The sequence below is a fragment of the Capra hircus genome, chromosome 6 (assembly GCF_001704415.2).
Source record: "Capra hircus breed San Clemente chromosome 6, ASM170441v1, whole genome shotgun sequence".
In the NCBI taxonomy this organism is placed as follows: domain Eukaryota; kingdom Metazoa; phylum Chordata; class Mammalia; order Artiodactyla; family Bovidae; genus Capra; species Capra hircus.
Genome location: NC_030813.1, coordinates 43,823,086 through 43,847,103, shown reverse-complemented (window position 1 = coordinate 43,847,103; position 24,018 = coordinate 43,823,086). Strand labels below are relative to the sequence as shown.

At 36.6% G+C, this 24,018-nt stretch overlaps 1 protein-coding gene across 2 annotated transcripts in view; it reads left to right on the top strand.

Annotated features, from left to right (window-relative positions):
- PPARGC1A (PPARG coactivator 1 alpha) overlaps positions 1-24,018 on the top strand; it is a 121,204-nt gene that overhangs the window by 72,869 nt on the left and 24,317 nt on the right. For both annotated transcript variants that reach the window (XM_018049155.1, NM_001285631.1), the window contains 5 exon segments: positions 6,957-7,151; positions 8,950-9,072; positions 9,938-10,142; positions 14,062-14,107; positions 14,217-14,290. In XM_018049155.1, coding sequence (XP_017904644.1) covers positions 6,957-7,151; positions 8,950-9,072; positions 9,938-10,142; positions 14,062-14,107; positions 14,217-14,290 — 643 coding nt within the window.

The following is a 24,018-nucleotide window of genomic DNA, read 5'->3' as shown; positions in this document are numbered from 1 at the left end:
CGCACAGAGTCGGACACGACTGAAGCGACAGCAGCAGCAGCAGCATGTGCAGGGTAGCCAGAACTGAGTAGTTTGAAGCCACACAGGTCACTAAGAGTACAGTGGGACTGGGATCCATTCTTATGACTTCTAATCTGGTGTTCTTTTAAATCTGCCCAGTTTCTCTATTGGTTTAAGTTTGAGGACAAATGGAATGCCTTAGCAGGTCTTTTTCAATCGATTAGACCTCCTGCTCAATGGCACCACCCAGCTGCTGCTTCTTTATACTGTGAGAAATAGACATGAAACACCCCCTCCCCACCCAATCTGTAATCAGCTCATTTTGAGTGCATCAAACAGGATTTTCTTAGGCCTTTCTCTTGAACTTCTGTATTTACACTTTTGGCTCATGTGACCTCTTCAGAATAATGAACTCCATATGCTCAGGATATGCTTATTAACTCATGAGTATGTGATATAAGCTAATGTTAGATAAAGCCTAAGTACAGATGTCAACCTACATTTTATGCCTGCTTAAATAGAAGTGTAAGTATTAGCAGGAATTAAATGGACTCCCACAGGTGTAAATATGTCAATGGAAGGAATCCTTCAGTTTTGCTTGTATTTATTTCAGCTTGATTCTTATTTTATTTTTATAGGAATTAACTTCAATTTTTGTTCATTGCTTTCTTTAGTTAGAGTGTCTAACTTGTAGGAAGAATACAAGCCTTGAGTATACACTTTCAGTCAACAGTTGAATATGTAGAATGCACGCAAGTGGTTGAGACGCATGTACACATAGATTCTGTTGTAACTATGTCCTTGAGATGCAAACTTCTATGATTTGGGGGTGTGGTGTGTATAAACACATTTACAGACACACTATTTTAAGTAACCTGTAGGTCCATGGGGAGTTGCCCTGACAGTGAAATTAAAATTTGTGTTCTTTCTATTAGCTACTATTATCATTCAACCAGCAGCTCTAGCATCTGACAGGGAAAACACATTGGCACCTAATGTACTCATTGTATCTCTCCTGGTAATAAAGTAGAGGAAGAAGCTAACTCTCGGGCACAGGACATTTTTAAGAAATGAACAGATTCAATGTTATTTTTTATAAGAAATATGTGATGTGATGTAAGATGGTCTTTACTGTCTTGATTATATTTCTGTTAGACATATACACTTGAGATTAAGGTGTTTTGTGTATTTTTTTTCCTTGCCTTCAAGTGACCATCCCATTTTCAAAGCCCTTTATTCCGTATGCTAAACCAAATCTAGTGGATTATTTTAGAGGCTCTTCCTATCCAACAGGGTAGCAGTTAGAAACCTATAAGAAGTGCCATGTGGGGATTCTGCCCAATTTGGAGTGTGAGAAGGTGGGCAGGCATGCTGTTAGTACCCATGCCTGGGTGTAAAAGAAGCAAGAAAAATCACCATGGAAGGTAGAGCACTCGACGAGAGAAAGAGAAAAAAGAGTTGTTTGAAAGTGGGTTTTCCCTATGGCTGAATCATATTAATGTTTGGTAGAAATCAACACAATACTCTAATGCAATTATCCTTATTAAAAGAAAAATGAATGAAGCAAAAAAAAGGTGGGATTTAACAACCTTTTTAGCAAAGACTCAGACCACTCAGAGCAGACATGTGCAATAAACAATTAGTGAAGTGCTATCTGTCCAGTGTAAAGTGGTCTTTTAAAAAATTGAAAACTTCAAATTCTATTTCAGGGGTTTAATCTGAATTGTTATTTTTTATTTCAGAAAAAATTTTTTCTTTATTTTGAATTCAGCTTCTTGCAAATCTTGAATCAAACTTTATGCCCCAAAACTGACTTTGTTACATGCAAATGTTTTGTCTTTTTGTGCATGAAACAGAAGTACAGAACTTTATGTATGGTAATTCAGGAAGGGGACTCCTATGGTCAGTTGTATTCCTTATTTAAGCCCCTGAATCTATCATAAAATTCACTTTCTTATGTAATTATTTCAACTCCTGGTAGTGTCTAGTGGAACAAATAATCCAAAATAGTGGATAATCCAAAAATGTCATTTATATTTGGCTTCAGAGAACACATTACCAGATGTTACTCTAGCCGATTTCCCTTCTTAATTAGGCCTCACTTAAAGTAGGAGTTAATTTTGTCTTCATTAGCTGCTTCCAAATCAGCAGTATGGGGCAGGAAGGACGCCTAAAGCTTGCTGGGAATTTGGGAGGAAGCTGGCCCAGTGCTGAAATTCGGCTGTAGATCGTGCTCAAAGAATGGAGTTCAAATATGGCTAATCAAGATGATGGGCATATACACCAGAGATGTTTATTGAGCACCTTCTTTAAGAATTCTAAGACCTCTATCAACTGTTTGTGTTTTTTTCTCCTTATTACTCATGAGTGCAGAAAATTCTGTCATAGGAATTTGGCAGATAATAACCCCAAATTTTATATAGTAAAAAAGTGGAGGCTCAGAGAGGTTAAGTGACCTTTCATACAGATTGATCTTGGAGTAAACAGTAGTGCCTAAGGAACTGAAACTGATTAGTGAATGATAAGAAGACACCACTGTTTCCTTCTTATTGATGATTGGAATAATAAGGAAGAGTGAATTCTCCTGGCCTAATTCGCATTAAGAGTGTTAAGATAATGAAGCTGTGATTAAATGGCTATTAAACTATTTTTATCAAACAGAGATCAAGCAAGTGTGAGAATCTGGGGACACAGAGTGTAATTGCAATTCTACAAGATGTGGAAAAAATTACTATCCTAAGCAGGGCATGGTCCTTCCAAAATAGCCTGCATTAAAAATATTCAGGATACCTCATGCAGTTTTCACTCTGTGTTTCTCCCTTCAGGTGTCAGGATCTCAGAGTCCCTCATCTCCTCCTTAATTTAGTGGATTTATTCACTCTGTGTGCAGTTGGGTGAGTTGAATGCATTGTCTGCCCCACCATGTGTAACTGGTTGAAAGATCCTTTTGCCAACCGTTCACAAAAGAAAAAGGCCCAGATATTATATACTGGATCCCAAATTTCAATCTTGAGGTGACTTGGGACATGCAAGGGGGCAGAATCTACCTTTCTTCAACCGTACCTTTTGAATTATATCACACTTAGTGCAATTCATAAAGGGACCCGCAATCCCAAAGAGAAGAAATGAATTTTCTGGCTTAAATGACTGCTCTGAACGATCATTTATTAGACACAGCATTGTTTCAGATTTGGGCGGGGGATGGCGGTGTGTGTGCTTACTCGCTCAGTCATGTCTGACTCTTCGTTGTGACTTGATTGCCTCACACTAGCCTATTTCCCATTTTCATCTCTGCCTTTCTGCCCCCCACTGAGACTGAGCTGTTTGTGCAACTGTAGATCACCACCCAGTTGGTGATCTGCTCTCTCTTTTCTCCACTTTGCTTTTCTTGCCTTCAGTTATGTGGAACTAATACATATATATATATTTTTATAAAAACAGTGGAAGTGTTAGTCCCTCAGTTGTGTCCAACTCTTCATGAGCCCATGGACGGTAGCCCACCAGCCTCCTCTGTCTATGGGATTCTCCAGGCAAGAACACTGGAGTGGGCTGCATCCATAGATTGAATCATTGCAGGCAGATTCTTTACCACTGAGCCACAAAGCAGCTCTATACTGAAGCAATAATGGAAAGCAACATTAATTGTTTAACAGAGTTCTTTTTGTCAAATGCATCGCCTTCTCTGGGGTGTTCAATTGTTGAAACTCATGTCAAACTAATTGAAATTGTCAGAAGAAAGTATAATGTCCACTCAACTTTACATGTACAAATATCTGTTGAGCTTCAACACAAAAGTGTCATTAAACCCTCTTCCTAGTCTGCTCTGATGAAAGAAAACAATTTGAAATCATAGCATTCGTTTCTTTCTAATTCAAGAACAACTGTATCAAAACAGTCCTAGAGCACCTCTCTGAGTAACACATATACAAGGATGAAAGAAAATGAAAATGTTTGATAATTATTTCTAATGGACATTGACTATAATGATTACAGTCCCACTGTTCCATACTGATTTAAGACTAGCCTACCCACTTCACATACTTCCACACACACACACACACACACACACACACACACACACACAATGCCAGTCTTCCATTCCACAAACTCTTCCCTCCCATTGTAGTTTCAGAGGAGAGGAAAATTTAAATAGCTGGTGGTTTAATCAGGTCTTGTAAATTAATTATGACATTATCAAGCTCCAGTATTTCTGCCATTGTATTTGGTGTACATTCACCCGGGCTTATTAAAGAAATTGGAGAAAACTAGTTAATTTAAGTGTTCTTTGTCATTCTGACTTGATTGGAATTATCATGGTTTGTTTACACTAGGGATAGAACTAAGATGCTATTGTATTATGTGATTGAAAGCAAATAGGGGCTTGTAGTATTGCTGGGAAGTCAAACACAAAATGTAAATCGGAGTAAACAAAATTACTCATTTATTGGTAAACATGCTTAACTATTTTTGCCTAAGTTCTTTTTGAACTTCAGTGAAATAAGCCTTTCTGGAAACTGGGTTATCTGGAAAAAATGTCCAATTTATTTATTTAAACTGTGTGTGTGTGTGGTTGTGTGTATGTGCATGTGTGTGTATGTGTGTGTGTAAGCATGTCTGGTATGTTTGAGACATTTTCAAAGACTCTATTTATTAGATAATATGGAGATACTTATATTAATGTAAATCTCATGATTTTGAGATGATTTTAAGCAATATATTTAGTTCAAATATAAGTTTTATTCAAATAGTTCAATAACCTGAATTTGGTTTCTGGTACATGAGGAAATTTATGTTAAAATTAAAAGGGAGAGATTGGCATCTTTGGATACCAGATTATGATCCCCCAAAGAAAATAGGGGCAGATTATTTCATGATCTTTATTATTATAAGTTTGCGTGGACAGAGGCCAGAAGAGTTGAGGGTGAAGGGGGTGCTCAATAAAGTCTTTCTACTCAACTGAGCAATTTGGATTGTAAAGAATTGATCAATTTTTGGAAGGAAATGGTACCTTTTTGAAGTTTACATTTCACGCCTTCTGGTTAAAATTTATCTCCTGCACTACAGTCTAAAAACTCATAGAACTGTCACTCCACCCTGTGTGTCTCAAACCACTTAACTCACAACGTCAAGTCCAGGGGCATTAAGGAAACTGAAACAAATGTTAAAAATGCCGAATAAACTCTGCCATGAAGAGCATATATTGCTCTTCTTGGCTTCTTGAATCCAAAAGAGAAAGAGGTTCATAGTTTTCCTCCTGGATGGAGACTTACCAGTAATGAGGGAAAACAATTTTTATATGAAAATAGAGTGTATACGTGAGAAAGGCCTGCCTAATTTCTCTAGTAATACAATTTGATTTTCTGATTAGCTGTCCTATTCTGTGATTCTTGTAATTTTGTCAGGTCAATTAACTGGAGTTCAGTGCTAGAGAGAAAGGAAGTATGGGCACTGCTGGCTTCATTAGATGTCAGCAGCTTAGGTGCATTTTGTAATAGAATCTGTGTGGGATAATTGAGCTGATATTGTTAATGTCATAGTGTACAGAACTTAAAAAATGACTTAAGAAGCAGGTCAGATTGGACGACATGAAGTGCTTAAAGAAGAAAGGGAAAGTAGTCTACACAATATATATTTTAGGCATAAAAATGCAGATCAGTGAATTACTCAATAAGCAATCAATAACTTACTATATTGTATGCCCAGCATTGGCATTGGTTGCCAAGGTACACAAGAATATAGTACATTGCCCTATCAACAAGGTATATAAGCTCTAGTTTGGAAGATCTTGAGGTGGGTTTTTTTTTTCTTTTTACAGAGTGCTGAAATAAACAAATATTATCTTTTAAAACATGTTGTTTACAGGTTCTTTCCTTCCATTGATGGGTTCTCAAAGGGGCAGAGTTTTGTCTTATTTCTCTTTGTGTCTCCAACACCTAGCATGACTCTGACATATAGTAGGTGTTCAAAAATGTTTGTGCAATAAATAACTGAAAATCAGCTTTCCAAGGATGTGTTGGTGGGAATGAGTGTGGCAGGTGGGAAATTGAGTTAAATTTATATTTGCAAGAGCCCCTGTTGGAAGGAATATTGCCCCAGAAAGTACCCTTGGTCTTAAGAAATGAATACGTTTAAGATATGCTACAAATAAGATCCTACTTAGTGCCTGGCCAGATAAAGAGGATTCAGGGTAGTTCCAGAGTTAAGGATCTGTAGAAATGTTATACAAACCCAGAAAGTCAAGAGACACAGCAAGTTTTTTTTTTTTTTTTTTTTTTTTTTTCAAGAGAAGTCCTTAGTTTGAATTTTGAGACAAGGAACCTCTTATCAGGTAGAAATGTCCAATAGGCAATTATAGATTTATGACTAAAGTTGGGAAAGATGTCAAGGAGAGAAATAAATAACTGTGGAGTGTTCAGTGATGAAATTATAAATGAAATCATGAAAGTGTATAGTTTCTCTTGGTACACTTCAGTTTCGGGCAGTGTTTGAACAGAGAATTATCTGAACATTTTGATGCATATGCTATACAGGAGGCTGAAACACTATCGAAGCACCGTCTGAAGCTGCGGTAGATAATGGTTAAAATGCTCTCAAGCCCTGAGGTTCTCTAAATCTTCTCTTTTAGTTGAGAAAACAAGACATAAATACGAGAAAAATGACTGAACAAGACAGAATCACATTTAGCATTATTAATACTGACATAACAAATAGCTAAATTAGAAAGCTCAACAATCAGAGATTGGTCCAGTAGAGGTATTAATTGATTGTATGATTCAGACCAAAAGGGAGTTTGGAATTTGAGGAGGACATGATTTTTGTGTTATGGGATAAATGTTCCGAATTTCGTGTATCATGTACTCATTTGGTTAAACATATTCAGTCTATGCTGATTAATAGATTACTCATCTCCCAGGGTCAACTCACTCATGTCTTCCTCTGTTTTACTGTTTTTGCAGAAGATAGATGAAGAGAATGAGGCAAACTTGCTAGCGGTCCTCACAGAGACACTGGACAGTCTCCCTGTGGATGAAGACGGATTGCCCTCATTTGATGCGCTGACAGATGGAGATGTGACCACCGAGAATGAGGCTAGTCCTTCCTCCATGCCTGACGGCACCCCTCCGCCTCAGGAGGCAGAAGAGCCGTCTCTAGTAAGAACCCTTCCTACTGTTTAACAGGAATTGGAGTTGCCTCTGGCTACCCGCTGCATGGGTATGATGTAGTAACAATAAGGTTTGGATTTTTCATTTAGACTCATGCCAAAATAATCCCCAAGCATACTCAGAGTTGCAAATTCTGTGATTCCCTGTTGAAAACTGTTGATAATGCAGACTTCATGAGGTCTTACTGCAGCTTTTTGAAACTATCTTTTGCTGTTTATTTGTAGGTTTTGATGTCTTAATATTGTTTATGTTTATGGTTAGAAACTTAGAAAATGTAGGTGACTAAAAGAATAGACAGAAAGTTCACCTGTAATAGTCTCTAATATCAAAAAGGATCAAAATCTCCTCTTGTTTTAAGATGTATCATGAGCATGTTCAGGAATTTTAAATAGATGCATAGTTTTGAATGGTTGCATAGCATTTTATTGTTCAGAGATGAACCAATTCATTAAGCAATCCCTTATGGTTGGTTATTTAGTCTTTTTCCTATTTTTTTTCATGATCATAAATTGCATGATAATTGATATATTTGTAGTTTTATTCTCATGCATATTATTTTAGAAATAGCAGGTAGATCAAAGAGCATGCAATATTTTAAGGCTTTGCATCCATAATTCTTACGAAGATTAGAAAATAATAGCACATTTGCAACCTAAGTTTCCTAAATTTATGGTAGGCAATGAAGAGTGGATTTGTTAGCAATGAAGAGTGAATTTTCTTTTCAAGGCAGTGCTCAACCAGGATTTTATTAGTTCTAAGACACAGTTTACCTTCTCAGCTATGGTAGCCATTTGTCACTTGCCATAAATCTGATGTAAGAGCACATAATGTAAATTATGAAACGTCATCCTGCAAACTTTAATAATGTGCTTTGGCCTGCCTTATAGTTGCTGTTTCTCTCCCATCTCTAAGTTTTTAAATGTTAAAAGCATTCCATATAATATATTCCATATATTCCTTTGCATTTTGAGATTTCTGGTCTGGAGGAGACTGTCTTATAAACAATGATAACATATGTATCTCCCAATTTTTCCTTGTGTCAGTGGCATTGGCTTTGCTCTCTAGTGCTCTGATAAAATAATACCCAATCATTTCCATCCACACCATGGTTTCAACTGGGAGGGGTTGTTCACTCAGAGTCATACTGCATGTCCCAGCAGGGAGGTCCTGGAAGGCCAGTGAATCAAATGAAGAGACAGAGGTCAAGAGAGAGGAAATGTTTTGCCTAAGCCAAAACCCACATCTCCTAATCTACAAGCCAGAACTCTACCTTCTTAAAAGTCCTTTTTAGCAAAACTTGCTCTTTTAGCCCGAATATTATTTGAATCAGTAGTGTTTTATGCTTATTTGAAAAACATGATTCAAAGCATCACATAATCTTTCATTTATTGGTATTTGATTCATTTGGGTTATTGAGGGGAAAATGTACACACATTCTCCTAGCCTTCATTTATCAAAGCGGCTTTCTCAACTCTTAAGTATTTGGAATCTTTTTAGGAAGATTCTTTTGCCTTGTTTTATCTAAAGAAAAATTAAGGTAGACACAGCTAAGTTTTAAATGTGGCAAACAGTAACACTTTCACAATTGGTAGTGTAATACCCAACTTTTTCTAATTTTTAAAAAATTAGTTTCCTTTAGTGCTATTGTGCTAAGGTGTTCTGTGATTAGAGTGAATCCATTTTTGTAATTATAATTAATTTTAAGGTTAAAGTTTTAGTAGCTTATTCTCATGCTTAAAAGATGCCTAACTTTTCTCGCTTTCCCTCCTCCTGGATATGTTTCTAGCTTAAGAAGCTCTTACTGGCACCAGCCAACACTCAGCTAAGTTATAATGAATGCAGTGGCCTCAGTACCCAGAACCATGCAAACCATAATCACAGGATCAGAACAAACCCTGCAGTTGTTAAGGTACAATTGTAAAGTTTTTTAATACAGGAGGGGAAGTCACAAGGAGGTTTTGCTTAAAGCTATAAACAATAGGCTCCTATGTATTAATTCAGCTGGAATCCTGCAGAGACTTCATAATGGTGAAACATTATAAAATGGGTCTCCAAAAGCAGTAGTCTAGCTATTTGAAGCTAGGAAGAGTTCACTGATGCTTTGTCTTTGGACAATTGAAATGCAAGTTCTACCATCTGTTACTTCATGCCTCTTTTATTAATACATGCAGCAGCGTGGGCTACAATAAAATTTGCTGATAGGTTGGTATCATCTATGAGTGTCTTTAAGATGCTGCAGTGCCATTTTGCCAGCTGTCTAACCTGAGAAAGATTGCTCAGGAATCACCGCAAAAGATCTATCTCTGCCATTAATTGGATGGAATGCTGGCAATGACATAATTCAGTTAGCGGGCTGTATTAAACAATGTTTGTCTTGCCATTCACTGTGAGTGAAAACGGAGCGTTAAGGGGTACTTAAGAGAATTGTGAATACTGGGCTCTGGCAATCAGTGGCAAATTAAGGTTTAAGCCAGCTTTTTTTTTTTTTTTTTTTAAATTCACAGTAAAGGCGCTGTAGGGTCTTGTTAGTTACATGTTGCTGAGTAGGAACATTGAAATGTAGGAGAAATGAAATAAAAAGCTGTATAAATGTCATTTAGGAATTTTAAATGTAATTTTCTTTCCTTGTTCTGCAAACAATTATTCACAGCTCATAGATCTAGTACACTTAGACTGAACACTTCATTGAAAATCTCATCTCTTCAGAAAACCTATATCCATTTTGATAAGGTTCAGTTCACTAATTTTCCCTTTCTTTATGCCTTGTTTTTAAGACCGAGAATTCATGGAGCAATAAAGCGAAGAGCATTTGTCAACAGCAAAAGCCACAAAGACGTCCATGCTCAGAGCTTCTCAAGTATCTGACCACAAATGATGACCCTCCTCACACCAAACCCACAGAGAACCGGAACAGCAGCAGAGACAAATGCACCTCCAAAAAGAAGGCCCACACACAATCGCAGACACAACATCTACAAGGTAGGCTGGACCCGTGAACACCCACTGTTGGTAAGGGTGGTGAGGGCAGAGCAAACCTGCTCCAGGCTGAGGACACCCAAACCTCAGGCTTCTGTTCCATCGGTGTCTCTCTTGACAGAGAGTTCAACACTTTATGATAGTAGGGAAAAAAAAATCCTTCCTTGGACCCAGATTGAACATATCCTGTTCAGCTGAAATGCAGCCCAATTCACAGTCCCCAAAAGGCACCTGAAATATTAGCCAGGTTGTGGGAGATGGGGTGCAGAGGGCATTGCAATATCAGGTGATGTTGGTAGGAATCTCTGAATTGCTGAGATAGCTGAAGTTCTGAGCAAGCTGGGCTAGCCAGTTCATGAAAACGCTTTTATTTTTTTCCCTTCCAATAACGGGGGAAAAAATGAGGCACTGTTGATTGCTGTTTATGCTTTAAGAAATAGCAAATAGTACTTAGGCAGTCACTCCCAGTTATGATGTACATTCTATTTTTAGACTACATGGCACACTCACACATTTTATTTTGTAACTATCAATTTGGAAATTCCTGGATATTTAAAATGTTTTCTTTCTATTTAAAAATATATTGCTTATATACTAAACATCTGGGTTGACTTCTATTGTCCCCATACGTTACTGAAAAGCTGATGCTCCTGAGCAGAACAGGGTGATTTGGGGAAAACTTCTGTTGGCAAATATAAAATTTTCTTTATTTTTGGTGTCTTCCCTCAAAGCATTCTAGTTGTAGAGGCCCAAAGAGAGCTCATAGAAAGTTGCTGTTCCTTTAATATATTTAACTTCCACATTATCTGTTCCTCTGACTTTGTAGTGGAAGTAGACACATTCTAAAATAGTAATTATAAACATCCACCTCTTTTTCTTCCTTCTGTTTCCCCAATTCCCCTTCCAGCTGCAGAGTGGTAGCCCCTGATCCCTGTTTTGAACCATGATTATTTCATACAGGTATGCTGTTGCTGCTGCTTTTAATACATCTTTTCTTTCCCAGTGTTTTGAATTTCCCTCTCTCATTCCTACTTCACCATAAGCCTGGGATTTTCATATTCCTTTAATGTTTTTAGTTGGCTCTTCATTAGGTTTTCCTTGGTGGATATCTTGAAATCACTGTCCATCCCTTTCTATCAGTTCAAGGAACTATACTTACAAAATGAGCCATAGTCTCTTAGTTTGCTTCCCCCTGATTGGCTTCTCAAACACACACACTGGAACAGTTTTCTTAGCTCAGGACCAACTGTGCTGTGGGATTCTAGGCCCTGAATTGAAGGACTCACTGGACTAGTCGTTGCCTGGTCCTGGTCATTCATTCATTTTCTAGAGCTGAATTTAAAGCTGCAAACTTTCTAGAACCCTTTAGTGAGTGAACCTAGTCCAGCAGCACATTCTCTGAAGTGTGTGTGGGGTTTTCTGTTGTTCTTTTTTTTTTTTTTTTTTTTTTTCCGTCCAGTTGGTCCTTTTGGATTTTGAGGATTTTAAAACTTTGTGAGTCCACGCACCACTAAATATTACTGTAATCTGTTACAAACCATGGCAGTGAGAAATTAAATTGGCCTTTGAAGGACATATTCTTTGGATGAGACCTGCTGTATGTAGGTTTTTTTAATAAGGTATATTTCTATGGTGAGGCAGCAAAAGTATAGCTAGCTCAGAACAGAACAAAGCTTATTAACCAAAAAAAAAAAAAAAAAAAAATCCTGTAGTTACTTAAGGTCTAAAAGAAAACAAACATGTAGCTATGGCTGATTGTTAAAAACCAGTAGAATATAAATGCTGAGTTTCAGGGGATATTTATTATTCAGAATTTTAATATATAAAATATATGAATGATTAGAGACAATAGCTAGATAATTTTCTGAGGTTTCCTTACTGAATGTATTGTCATTTTTTCACACTAGCTTCATGTGTGCTTTCTGTACTGTTGTGCATCAAGCTTACTTCCTTAGTATAAAGGTCTGGGCTTTGGCAATTGTGGGGGCCCGTTTGTTCTTTTATTGATCCCTTTGTTAATGCAATCATTCGTCAAAAATATCATGGTCTTCATGAAAAAGATTCATTCCTGTCCTCAAGGATCTCAGAGTCCCTGGTCTTCCAGTCATTGGAATAGTGTGGTTAAACTTACAAAAAACCAAATCAGCACTTTAAGTTTTTCTAAGTGTGGGCTTATTTGGGGATTGGATTCTTGAAGCTATACCCTTGCTGTGGCCCTCATTTGCTGGTTGCATTTTATCTCATGAAATATGACCACTTCCTGTCCATCTCCTTCCATTGCCATAGGCTTTACTTGTACCCAGCTATCAGAATTTTGGGAATCTTCCTTTGAACATTACCCTAAACCCTGAAAACTGAGATTTCAGCAACTTATTTACAATGCACATCATTGTGTGACAACACATAGTTCATACCTGGTAATATTTGTGTAGAACCTGTATAGGTCATCTTAATTATTAATTGAGCACCAGGGAAGTTGGTAAAGTTCCTTCATAAATGTGTTCTTTTTGAAAGGCTCTTTATATCAGATATCCTAAAAAATTAATGTCAAATCAGTTTATTTATTGGTATATCTGAAAAAGCCAATCAATCAGTGCACCTAATTTGCGTTAGCTTCATACTTCTGGATGCACACTGGATAGATGATAAACATTCAGTTGCTTGAAAATGAATTTTAAATCTACAAATTAAATATGTAAATGCTATTTGTCCAAGTAAAGTACCTAATTTCAACCTAATTTGGACATAAATAATATTTTCACATTTCAAGGGACCTTAATTACTGAGGTTGATTAATTTGTTTTAATATCTATTGAATGCAATTCTTTTTGATAATAGGAGAAGGAAAACATTCTGGGCCCAACTCTGCCAGTAGCTAGTTTTATGGCCCTGGAAATATCATTAAGCATCTTAGGTCTCAAGTTTTTCATCCATAAAATAAGAAAGTTTATTCTAAAGACCTTTTTGGTTTCAAGTCCATGATTTTCATTACATAAATGGCTACCTCTTGACCTTTTGAAAGCAGTTATTTTAACGAGAAAAAATGACAAAACCTACATACATATAAATATATCTTTATAGGTAAGCATATATATATGTATATATATATATCTATATACACATAATATGTGGATGTATACCCCAAGTACGTTTCTCACCAGTTTTCTCCTCCTTCTGTTCAAAATACAAGACTGCCAAGGAGAAGCAATTGAAATTTTGGAGTGAGAAGATTCTTACTCCACCCTTCATAATTGGGAAATGCCTCCTGTAGGAGGTAAGACTCAGGAAACATCAAAAGAAGTAGATGAGCTCTCTTTGCAAGTCTATAGGTCTCTCAACTGATAAACGTTATTTTTATTTTAGTTGCCTATCAGATTTGGGGATCTGAACCCTTCTAAATATTTGGGTCAGTGTTTATAATTTGTCACAGTCTCTCAATTAATTTTCAGCAGATAGAATGGTTATTGAGGGAGTTTGGCTTCATAGCAATAACCTATTCTCAAAGCTAGATGTAAAATTTTACATTTTAGGAGAAAAATCAACTGAATATTCATAACGTTCTGTCGTCTTATAGTTACTCTGCTGTTTTCATGTCTAAACAAACCGTGTACTATATTCCAAATTAAAATAGAAAACATTATTTTTCTCTGATGGTCTTATGCAAATTTTGTATCCTTAACAGTGATGCTACATTTTGGGGAAAATTCTGTTTTCGTATGTTTTCAAATGATAGTCTACTGATGCAAATGTTGTTTGGAATTTGTTTTAGCATAATGGACTGTTGTCTGACTTTGATCCAATATTCAGGGATTTCCTTACTTTAGTTTTCCTGTTTCCAGTTTCCAACTTGACTGTTGTAGAAAGAAACCAAATCAGAAAAACACTCAATATTTCATAATTAGTTTCCTTTTTTTTCCTTTAGCCAAACCAACAACTTTATCTCTTCCTCTGACCCCAGAGTCACCAAAGTAAGTATTAAGAAATGTAACCATTTTCAGAAAGGGAAGGGGGTTCTAATACATTTGGCTACAGCAACTCCATTTCAGTTTGTTTTTATAAATGTGCCATATCTTCCAGTGACCCCAAGGGTTCCCCATTTGAGAACAAGACTATTGAGCGAACCTTAAGTGTGGAACTCTCTGGAACTGCAGGTAAGTCTTACATTTCATTTGGACCTTTTTGAATGGATGAGTGTGTATGTGAAATGTATATTAAACAAAGTATAGTCTCTATATAATTAATGAAATTAACTAAGAGTATAAACAACATTGAACAAGAAGTTATCTATAAATATTTTCAGTTGTTTATTTTTTTAAGAGGAGACATTTATTGTTTGTCAGACTTGGGACAGACTCTCTAATGTATATTACTGATCTGGATCCACAAATAAACCTACTCCCAATTAAGACACTAAAACTTGAATAGGAGGAGAAATGAACCTTTATTGGTCTTCCACTCAATAAATATGCCAAGCATATAAGTCATTTTAGCTAATTTCACAAGAGCCTCATGAAGATGGTGGTGTTTTTGTTTTTTAAGATGAGGAAATAAGGTTCAGAGATGTTAAGTAACTTGCCCAAGATCACAGAGCTAGAAAGCAAAGAGTAAAAGTTTGAACTCAGGTTTACTTGAAATATGTTGTTACTGTTTATTATACTTAATAGTATAATGCTCTCTTATATTTGATACTGTTTTTATGTCTTTTCAGTAAAGGAGAAAAATGAAAATATGCCCATTCACCAAAACAAAATGTTCTTATATATTTTAAACAAGAGCAATTTCCTTCACCATTTGGACTTCTGAATTTATTTGGCCAGTCTTACTCCACATCCTGAAGAGGAAGAAGCTTTAAAAACTTGAACTAATCCCTAAGAGACTTACAAATCCAAAGAGTTCCTAGGCAGACATCTGAGTGGGGTGCAAATGGTACCTTTGCAGTAAGAGCTTAGGTTTAGGTACTTGAACCTCACTAGAAAGTGAATCTTAGGATGTCTAAACAAGAAGTTCCTAGGCTCTGGCCATTGCTGATAAGGGTAAAGGAACAGTAAGTTAAACAAGATGCTTTCAACCAGAACTGTGGTGCCTACACGCACCGTGGTCATTGTTGCTAAGTTTAATTTCACACTCTGAGTTTGCTAAATTACCTCCTTATGAAAGGTCTATTGCATGATTGCATGATTTGGTCAAGCAGTAGAGCAGATAATTTCATGGTATTTATATATATTTTATGTATGTGTATACAGGTATAAATATATTGTTACAAATACACATATACATACATGTATTCACATATAAAATATGTACATAACATCATTTCTTAAATAAATTAAAATTACACATATGATTATAAGTAACTTTTGTGTGTATATATTATGTACATTAGACTCCTTATCTAACCAATGAGTGAGTATTTGGTGGGCTTATTTTAAAAAGTTGATTGAAGTATACACAGTTTAATTGTTTTGCTTCTGCTTAAAACATACAAATTATGTATTCAAATATGAAACTTTTGATATAAGACAGACCTTTGCGCTGAACTAAAATGTACTAATGGGGGATCCATTCATCTTTGTGATACAAACATCCCTAATAATGTATCATGGATGGTATTTACTTGTCTTTTCTTGCTTTTTGAAGGAAAAATAATTAAGTCTATTTGTGTGGTAGCCTGAGTGCAGAATCATTCTAGATTTTTATGATTTTTAATATAAATCATAATCATAATTCCCCATGTTTTCCCTGTATTTTCATTTGACAGCCCTTCTTTTAGTAACATACCTTTATTGGATCTTTCTGTATAAACTTGTCTTAATCCTATTTCATTCGCCTACATAATGTTTTATTATTTTACATAATTTCAGTCACCAGTATAACAGACATTACCAAATTTGGGAAAATATACTACTTTGGCTCTAGTAATGGCGATGGCACCCCATTCCAGTACTCTTGCCTGGAAAATCCCATGGACGGAGGAGCCTGGTGGGCTGCAGTCCATGGGGTCGCGAAGAGTTGGACACGACTGAGCAGCTTCACTTTCACTTTTCACTTTCATGCACTGGAGAAGGAAATGGCAACTCACTCCAGTGTTCTTGCCTGGAGAATCCCAGGGACGGGGGAGCCTGGTGGGCTGCCGTCCTATGGGGTCGCACAGAGTCAGACACGACTGAAGCGACTTAGAAGCAGCAGCAGCAACAATCCAGTTGAAAGGAATTCCGTTAATTGAGAGTGTTCTGGATTCTCTGTGTGTAAGTTACTTTGGTTTAGAAAGGATTGAGAAAGCTTTCACTACATATAACAATACCAAGCTTTCCATTAAAACCATTTTTAAAATTTTTCTCTTTTTATAAATAATATAAGCTTACTATAAAAAATGTCAGAAATACAAACTAGTGGAAAATTGTGTATAGTTCTAAATTGTTTTCTATGAATAGTTTTACATCTGCGACAATTTTGTATACACATAATTTTGCATTCTGTTTCTTCGGTTAACATTTTAAATATGGAAGGTTTATATTATCACAGACCTTTTATTATCAGGCTTTTTTTTAGTAGGCTATATAACATTGGTTTGAGTGGATACCTCAAAATGTATAAAAATTTATTTATACTTTTACTGTTATACATTTAGTTTGTTTTAAAGTGCTACTATTCTGAAATAGCACTAGGGTGGAAATTTTTGTTTATAAATTTTTTACTCTTATTTTTCTCAAAATAAATTTCTAGTGCTCATTAATATTGAATATAAGGATATAAATATCTTGGGGGTTTGATCCATATTGTCAAAAGATGTGTTTCCACTCATGCTCTTACAATAAAAATGTAGATATATTTGCCTTATTACATCCTAGCTAGGATTGGGTATCTTTGTTTTTACAGTGTTTGCTAATTTGCATGTATATCATATAATTTAAATTGCATTCCTTCTATTCAGGAGATTATAGTGTTACAAAAAAGCACTTTACTTTCTTCTTGTCAGAAATTTTACTATTTCTCATATTGACCTAACATTAAATAATTTAATTATACATTTGAAAGGTTAGTAGGTCATACTATTAAGATTGTACAAGAGAAACTTTAAAAAAATACCTGCCACCCTTAAAAATATCTACAGTACAGTGAATTTATTTCTGTTGGTGAATCAGAATTCATCTTACTAGTTTAAAGCCCTCTTTCTTAGTGCTTTGAAAGGTTATTGAGTTCCATGGAAATCAGTTTACCCATATATATAACATATACAATACCAGCTCTATGCTTGCAACACAGTAGGTTTTGGGAAATATATGACAAGCATAAGACATAGAGACTAATCCATGTAAAGCATAGAATATTATACTTGGCTCATAGAGGGTGCTAAAGAAATATTCTTGTTTTCAAGATGTGGTCTTACAGTCAGTTTGGAAAATAATACATATTGTCCAAGTAACATGAAGGGAAGATAATATTTAGTGTTTATAATATTTTACTACTTTCTAAGGAAGGTGGGTCCAGAGATTGGTTTTTCATCTGTTGAGCAAGGTGGTAATGAGTGCAGATACAAATCACATAAGCTGATGCAAAGTCAAATTGCATTACATACCAGAAGGTATTTCCAGCTACAGGAAAATCAAGGGATGAAAAAGAATCTGGAGGCTGCAGAAGGTGGCTGGAAGAAGTTTGAAACTTGCCTGGAGGATGGTATAGGGAGGAAGGGACTGGGGAGGAGAGTTTTGTTTTTGTTTTGTTTTTTTATGGAGGTATTGTGGGTTTGAAATGGTAGACAATACCTCTATCTCCACTAAACATCTTCAGTAAAATTTGAGTAGTAGTGTTTGAAGGATGGGCAAACACTGATTGTGCCTCAAGAGCATCATCCAAGGGAGAAAACAAGTTATCAGAGGGAACTCTTCACATGGCTTCAAGTTAATTACCATGATTGTGCAAAAGATAGCAAAGAATTGTAGAGAGCATTCAGGATTGAAGAAAGCATTAAGGCAATACCATTAGGCAGTGAATGACGGAGCTGACCTGTGGAAAGGAGTCTAAGCAAGCTCCAGGAGTTGGTGATGGACAGGGAAGTCTGGCGTGTTGCAGTCCACGGGGTTGCAAAGAGTCAGACACGATTGAGCGACTGAACTGAATTCAAGGGAGAAAAATATTTGCATTTGATTTTTACATGCGTGGGTGGAAAGGGGAGAAGATATTTCTGGAGCAAAAGATACCACATTATAAATTGAAATATAAGATTGTCAATATTCAACATTTTTGATGTATTAAAAAAATGGTGATTTCATGTAGTACAGCCTGAACTAATATACTTTATAAACTGAAGAACTTCAAATGAAAGTAGTTTATAATGATATTTTAAAAACCAGCATAGTTTAGTGAAGTTGTGAAAAACCTTGGCTCTGATATTGGACAAACCAAAGTTCAAATTCTGGATCTGCCCCAATCTAGCTGTATGGCCTTTGGTCAATTTAATTAAATTCTGTAAGATTCGGGATGCTTTGTATCAAATGAAGCTGATCACAGTGCCTACATCTCATTGAGTCACTGTGAGGATTAAGTGAGATAAAACATGAAAAAAGCTTAGTCCAGTGCCAGCATATGTGTTCAATTAGCTATTCAATTACTAACTCTACATTAAATTCATCTATGGAAGTCACTGTAACTTTCATCTCTTCAACTTTGGCTACCTTTGCCTGTTTCCTTTTATTGGTCTTAATATTATCTCCTGTTTCATATATGAAATTATATATTATTTTATATAAGTATTCTTTTTATAGTAAAATCTCCCTAATTTCCCATGAAATTAAACATATACTGCTTTTGGTATGGGTGTGAGATTTACCAAATCAAGGTAGAAAAATCTCCCCTTGGATATTCATTTGCTACTACAAGTCCTAGAGGCTAGGCACTCACTAATAGCCACTTCACATATATCAATATTATTTTTTGACTGTCTGTCCACTTTATTGTTAAGGAAAAAATGTTGATTCTAGCTCTGTGGTAGACCCTGGGTTCAAAGCAGGTCTGTCTGACTAGAGATTATGGCTCTTTCCTGAAGCCTGAATTTTAAAGATAGTGGTGGACATCTGTTATGTTAAATAGGTTTTATTTCACTTGCCAAGTGTCATTGATTGGTATTGGCTGCCAGAAGCATTGTGTTGAGAAGGATTCTAAGGCCAAGTCTGTACTCAGTGGGAATGTCATGATCAATTAGTGATGTCTGCCTCTGGGGCACCAGAGAGGTAGACAGGATGGGGATGGCATTCAGGTTGTTGATTTGTTGATCCTTGCTGTATACATTTAATGCCTTTAGTTACAACAGAGCACATGGATCAAGCTGTTACCCAGGCCTTTCTTGTGTCTTCTTTTTCTTTACTCTTGCAAATTTTAGTGAAATTTTCCAAATGTTTAAGTGAAAATGTAAAGAGTCAACAAAATTCTAAGACCTCCAGAATAATCCCTTGGCCCCATCTGCAGAGTCTTAGGGGAACAGGAGGGATGAATTAGGAAGTTTGCTTTATTAGGTATCACCAGCTGGTCTGACTTTGTGTTTGTCCTAAACTAGCTCATTTTGGCTGATAAAAAAAAAAAATGCATCTCTTTTACAGGTGTAAAAACTAATTTGATTTCAAAATAACTGTTAGTAAAGCAAGATGAGAAAAAAAGAGAATGCTCTTTTGGCAGAAGGCATTTAAATCTATTGCATATGGAGATGTTCAGAGTGTTAGAATTTTTGTTTCTGAAATGGGAATGGCAAAGCAATGTCAGCTCAACACGATGATGGTTTTAACCATAGGACATGAAGGAATTTGATTTAGGTGACAAAGTGAGTGACAACCCCTCCCCAATTTTTATTTATATATATGTGTATATATAGTACATATATATATGTGTGTGTGTGTGTGTGTACATATATATATATATAGGGAGTTTTCCTGGTGGCTCAGTGGTAAAGAATCTATCTGCCAATGCAGGAGGTGCAAGTTCAATCCCTGGGTTAGGAAGATCTCCTGGAGGAGGAAATGGTAACCCGTTCCAGTTTTCTTGCCTGGACTTAGGAGCCTGGTGGGCTACAGTCCATGGGGTTGCAAAGAGCAGGACGTGACTGAGCACGCCTGCGTATAGGTATATATGTATAGACATGGATATGTATTTATAAGTACCTATATACGTAAACGTTATTGTGTTACTATAAAAGTAATAAGAATTAATATAACTATTTTCAAACTGTTTAGGAAGAAAGAACAAAACCGTCAGCAGTCTCATCACCCTAACACAGGAGGCCTTAGTAATGTTTTCCTCCACTGACATGTATGTTTTCCCCATGGTTCTCACGATAGTGGACTTCTGATTTCCTATCCTTTTAAAAGGTGATTTTGCTGGATGGAATATTGACAAACAGCATACATTTGCTATACCCTCTTGCTATATACATCTTCTGTATGTGACTTATCTGTGGGGAAATAGAACAAAGCAAAATATGAGAAGAAGTTTTTTTTTTTTTTTTTTCTTTTTTGGTGGTAGTAGTTGGTAGTTTTAAAGGAAAGCCACAATGACAGAGAACGAGAAAGTGATTTTGACAGGCCGTATAATCCATTCCTATGGCTGAAGAAGCTAAGAAAGGGAGACCCAACAAATTCTCTTTACAGCCCATTCCAGTGTTTGGCAACTTGTCCTGACAGGAATTTCTTCCATATTTCAAGCATATCCTTCATTCTCTTGTTTTAATCTCATTCTTCTTGCCTCAACGTCTGAAAAGTGCCTCAGTTTTTTTTTCTGGAAATGGTACTATCTAATTTCTTTCAAGCCAAGGATAGCAAAGCAGTTTTCTCTCCCACATCTACTTCAGGGGTTTGGTGAGAGACACCCTGACAACTTCTCCTGCCCCAGCTTGGTGGGAAAGTGCCTGAGGGCCAATGGATAACAGCTCTACATTTTCCATGAGAAAGCTGGGGCATTAGACACATGTCATGGGAGACACGTCAGACACATGTTCTGAAGTTTTTCTGTAAGGCCAGTTTGTCGCGCAGTAATCAGGAGTGACATAAGAAATGCTTAAAAAGCAGGAAAGGTGGGGGCTCCATCAGTCAGAGTGGACATGCCAGCCTGGGTACCAGAGCAGGGTGTGGGAGAGGCCCTCTGTGCCAGCGGTTAACACTTTGATTGCTGGCTCTTGTAAAGATCCAGTGAGTCTTGGGGAAGTTAGGGATGAAGAAAGAGTACTGGAGGAATAGCAGTAAACTGTTCATACTGATTGAGTTTCAGTGCTTCCTATGCTCCCTTGTCACCCACTCCGAGTTCTTGAAGCCAAAAGTGTGTGGGTGAACTCAAGTCACACACCTCTTTGCCCAGTCCTCCTCCTTTGGTAAGTTTTTAAGAAAATTAGAAAATCATCTTCTCATTTTCTTTCCTTGAGAAATCTTTGAATTGGCATGTAACATAAGAAAAATCCTACTGTCAAACTCCAAAGTAAGTCTCAGATTTAGCAAGAGGTTGTGTCAAATGCAAACCATAAGACTATGTAAACTATTAAAAAAAATCTTGCTGAAGTCTTTGGCTGGATAGTGGAGCACAGAATACAGAACAGAGGACTCGCCGTTTATTAGAGTCATTCAATTAAACAAACCAACCCAAAAGAGAACTCCTCAAAGGAAATCGTTTTATATCACATAATGAAACACAAAACCAAACCAAACTTGTCTCTGACTTTTTTTTAAAGGTTTGCTTAAAAAGATAACTGGAGAGTGTGTACCACTTCCTCCAGATTTGCTGTGCAGAAGTGCATAAGTGTGAGTGATGTAGAGGTACTTGTTTATTATAGAGCACATTTCAATGCAGTAATCATAAATATTGCTAAGGTTGTGCTCTGTTGAAATATGACCTACATACTCTTGATTGTTTGTGTTACGTGATTTGTCTGACACCCATTACATTCTGGGTAATAGCAGCCATTTGTTGCTCTGCACAGCAGGCTCTTTTGACAAAAGAAAATAGGCAGCAATAAAAAAGCTATAGTCTGAATTACATTCTGCACAGTGCTGCACTGCTGAGAGTTTGTGCAAGTGTGTTAACAATGTTCTGAACTGCCTCTTGTCAGCCTTCAGCCTGTAATGGCCATCTGTCCTCACATAAATCTATCAAAACCTGCTAAGTTCAAGAGAGAGCATGGAATATACCTTGTACTGTCAACACCAAAATGTACACATTCCCCAGAAAATCAACACACAGGAAATAATCCAGAGGTTATGGGAGGCATTAGCACTGTTGATTTAGGCTTGTGGGATGAAATTGAGAGGCTGGCGATTAGTGGGAAGATGACAGGGGTAGTGGCATTGAGGAATTGAGTATTGACTGCCCTCCTACCACAAGGGAGAACCTTCTGGATGGAGGAGATGGGGTTAGAGAAATCAAATTAGTTCAGGAGCAACAAAGGGTTCCCTGTCCTGTCCATGGCTCCTAAACTTTGGACATCACATTTAGAAGAAACAAACAAACAAAAAAAAACACTTCTGACACTTCTGCTTCACTTTGTTTTGTTCACTCTGGACCTCGGGAACTCTATCTGGAAATAGATTTTCAATGAGACTCTGGTCCCACGAACTCTTGTGACCCTCAAGATGTCTCAGTCTTGCTTTGGGATATTCTCCTTGAATTAAAGAAATTTTCAGTTAAAAGTAAAAAGTTTATGGAATGATCTGAATTATTTTTTTCCTGTCCACCGATTCCTAATCCAAAAATAACTTCCATCAACTGAGTATTATATTTGATTTAATGAGCAGTGCCAATCGAAACTTATCAGCCCTGATATTTTCACTCATAAGGTCTATCTGGTTATCTTATGGTGTTTCTGTAAATTTTAAGCAGATACATAAGAACATGTACTTACTGCAGATTTTAAAGGGTGATCTCTTTACGAAGTCCTAAGGGCTGAATCCCTGAAATGCCAGCATTTGGTAGGCTATTTGGCACATAGTAGGTCCTCAGTGAATGTCTATTTAATCGCCACGGCTCATCTAAAATGTGAAAGACATGAAAGGCTTTGTTTTTAACTCTAAGAAACTACTCAGGGTGTCGGCACTCCCAAGAGCAACTTGAGAATCAGTTATTTAAGCGATAATGAGCTTAGGTACTAGGACAAGGGTTTCAAATGTTCAAGACGAAAAAGAATTTCTATATTTAAAATCCCTAGATAGCTGAGCTATTTTTAGGACTAGTCTCTCTTTAATAGTGGCCTAATTTGGTGTTTCTGAAGTTTGGGGTTTCTTTTTATAAGTCTACAATGTCAGTCAAAATACATCTACCTGAGATCAAGGTAACGTGCCACACAGACACGACAGGACCGTGGCTCTCCATAAGTGGTCTGTGAACTGTGTCATTAAAAGTATTTGACCAGCTTCCCAAGTGATCCTTGGGCCACTGAAATAGAACACCTACGAGTAAAAGGAGGATCTGGAAAAATAAAAACGAGTGAAACATTTTGCAAAAATAAGCGCAAGCAACATTTCCTCTGAGAGCTGCTAATCTATTTGAAGAGACAAGATATAATTCACATTCAGAAAGAGATAAGTGTGAAAATATAGCAATATCTGATAAGTGAGTGATCCTGGCAGTAAATTATTAGAAAAGTAAAAATTACCCCAATTCAGAGTATCATGAAAAGATTTATGGAGTTGTATTTGAGGATGTTGAATGTCATTTCCTCTAATTCAAGGGCTATGCCATTTGGAATATTTGACTGTTATTTACTCAGTAAAGAGAGATTATTCATCATTATTTCTCTGAGCATCTTAGCTTCCTGTGAGAAATATTTGAGATCTTGTCATTTCTTTGCTGAGAACTGGTATCTTTAAATTTGTTGTAGTGGTAATTGAAGGCAGGAGAGCATGTAGCAGTA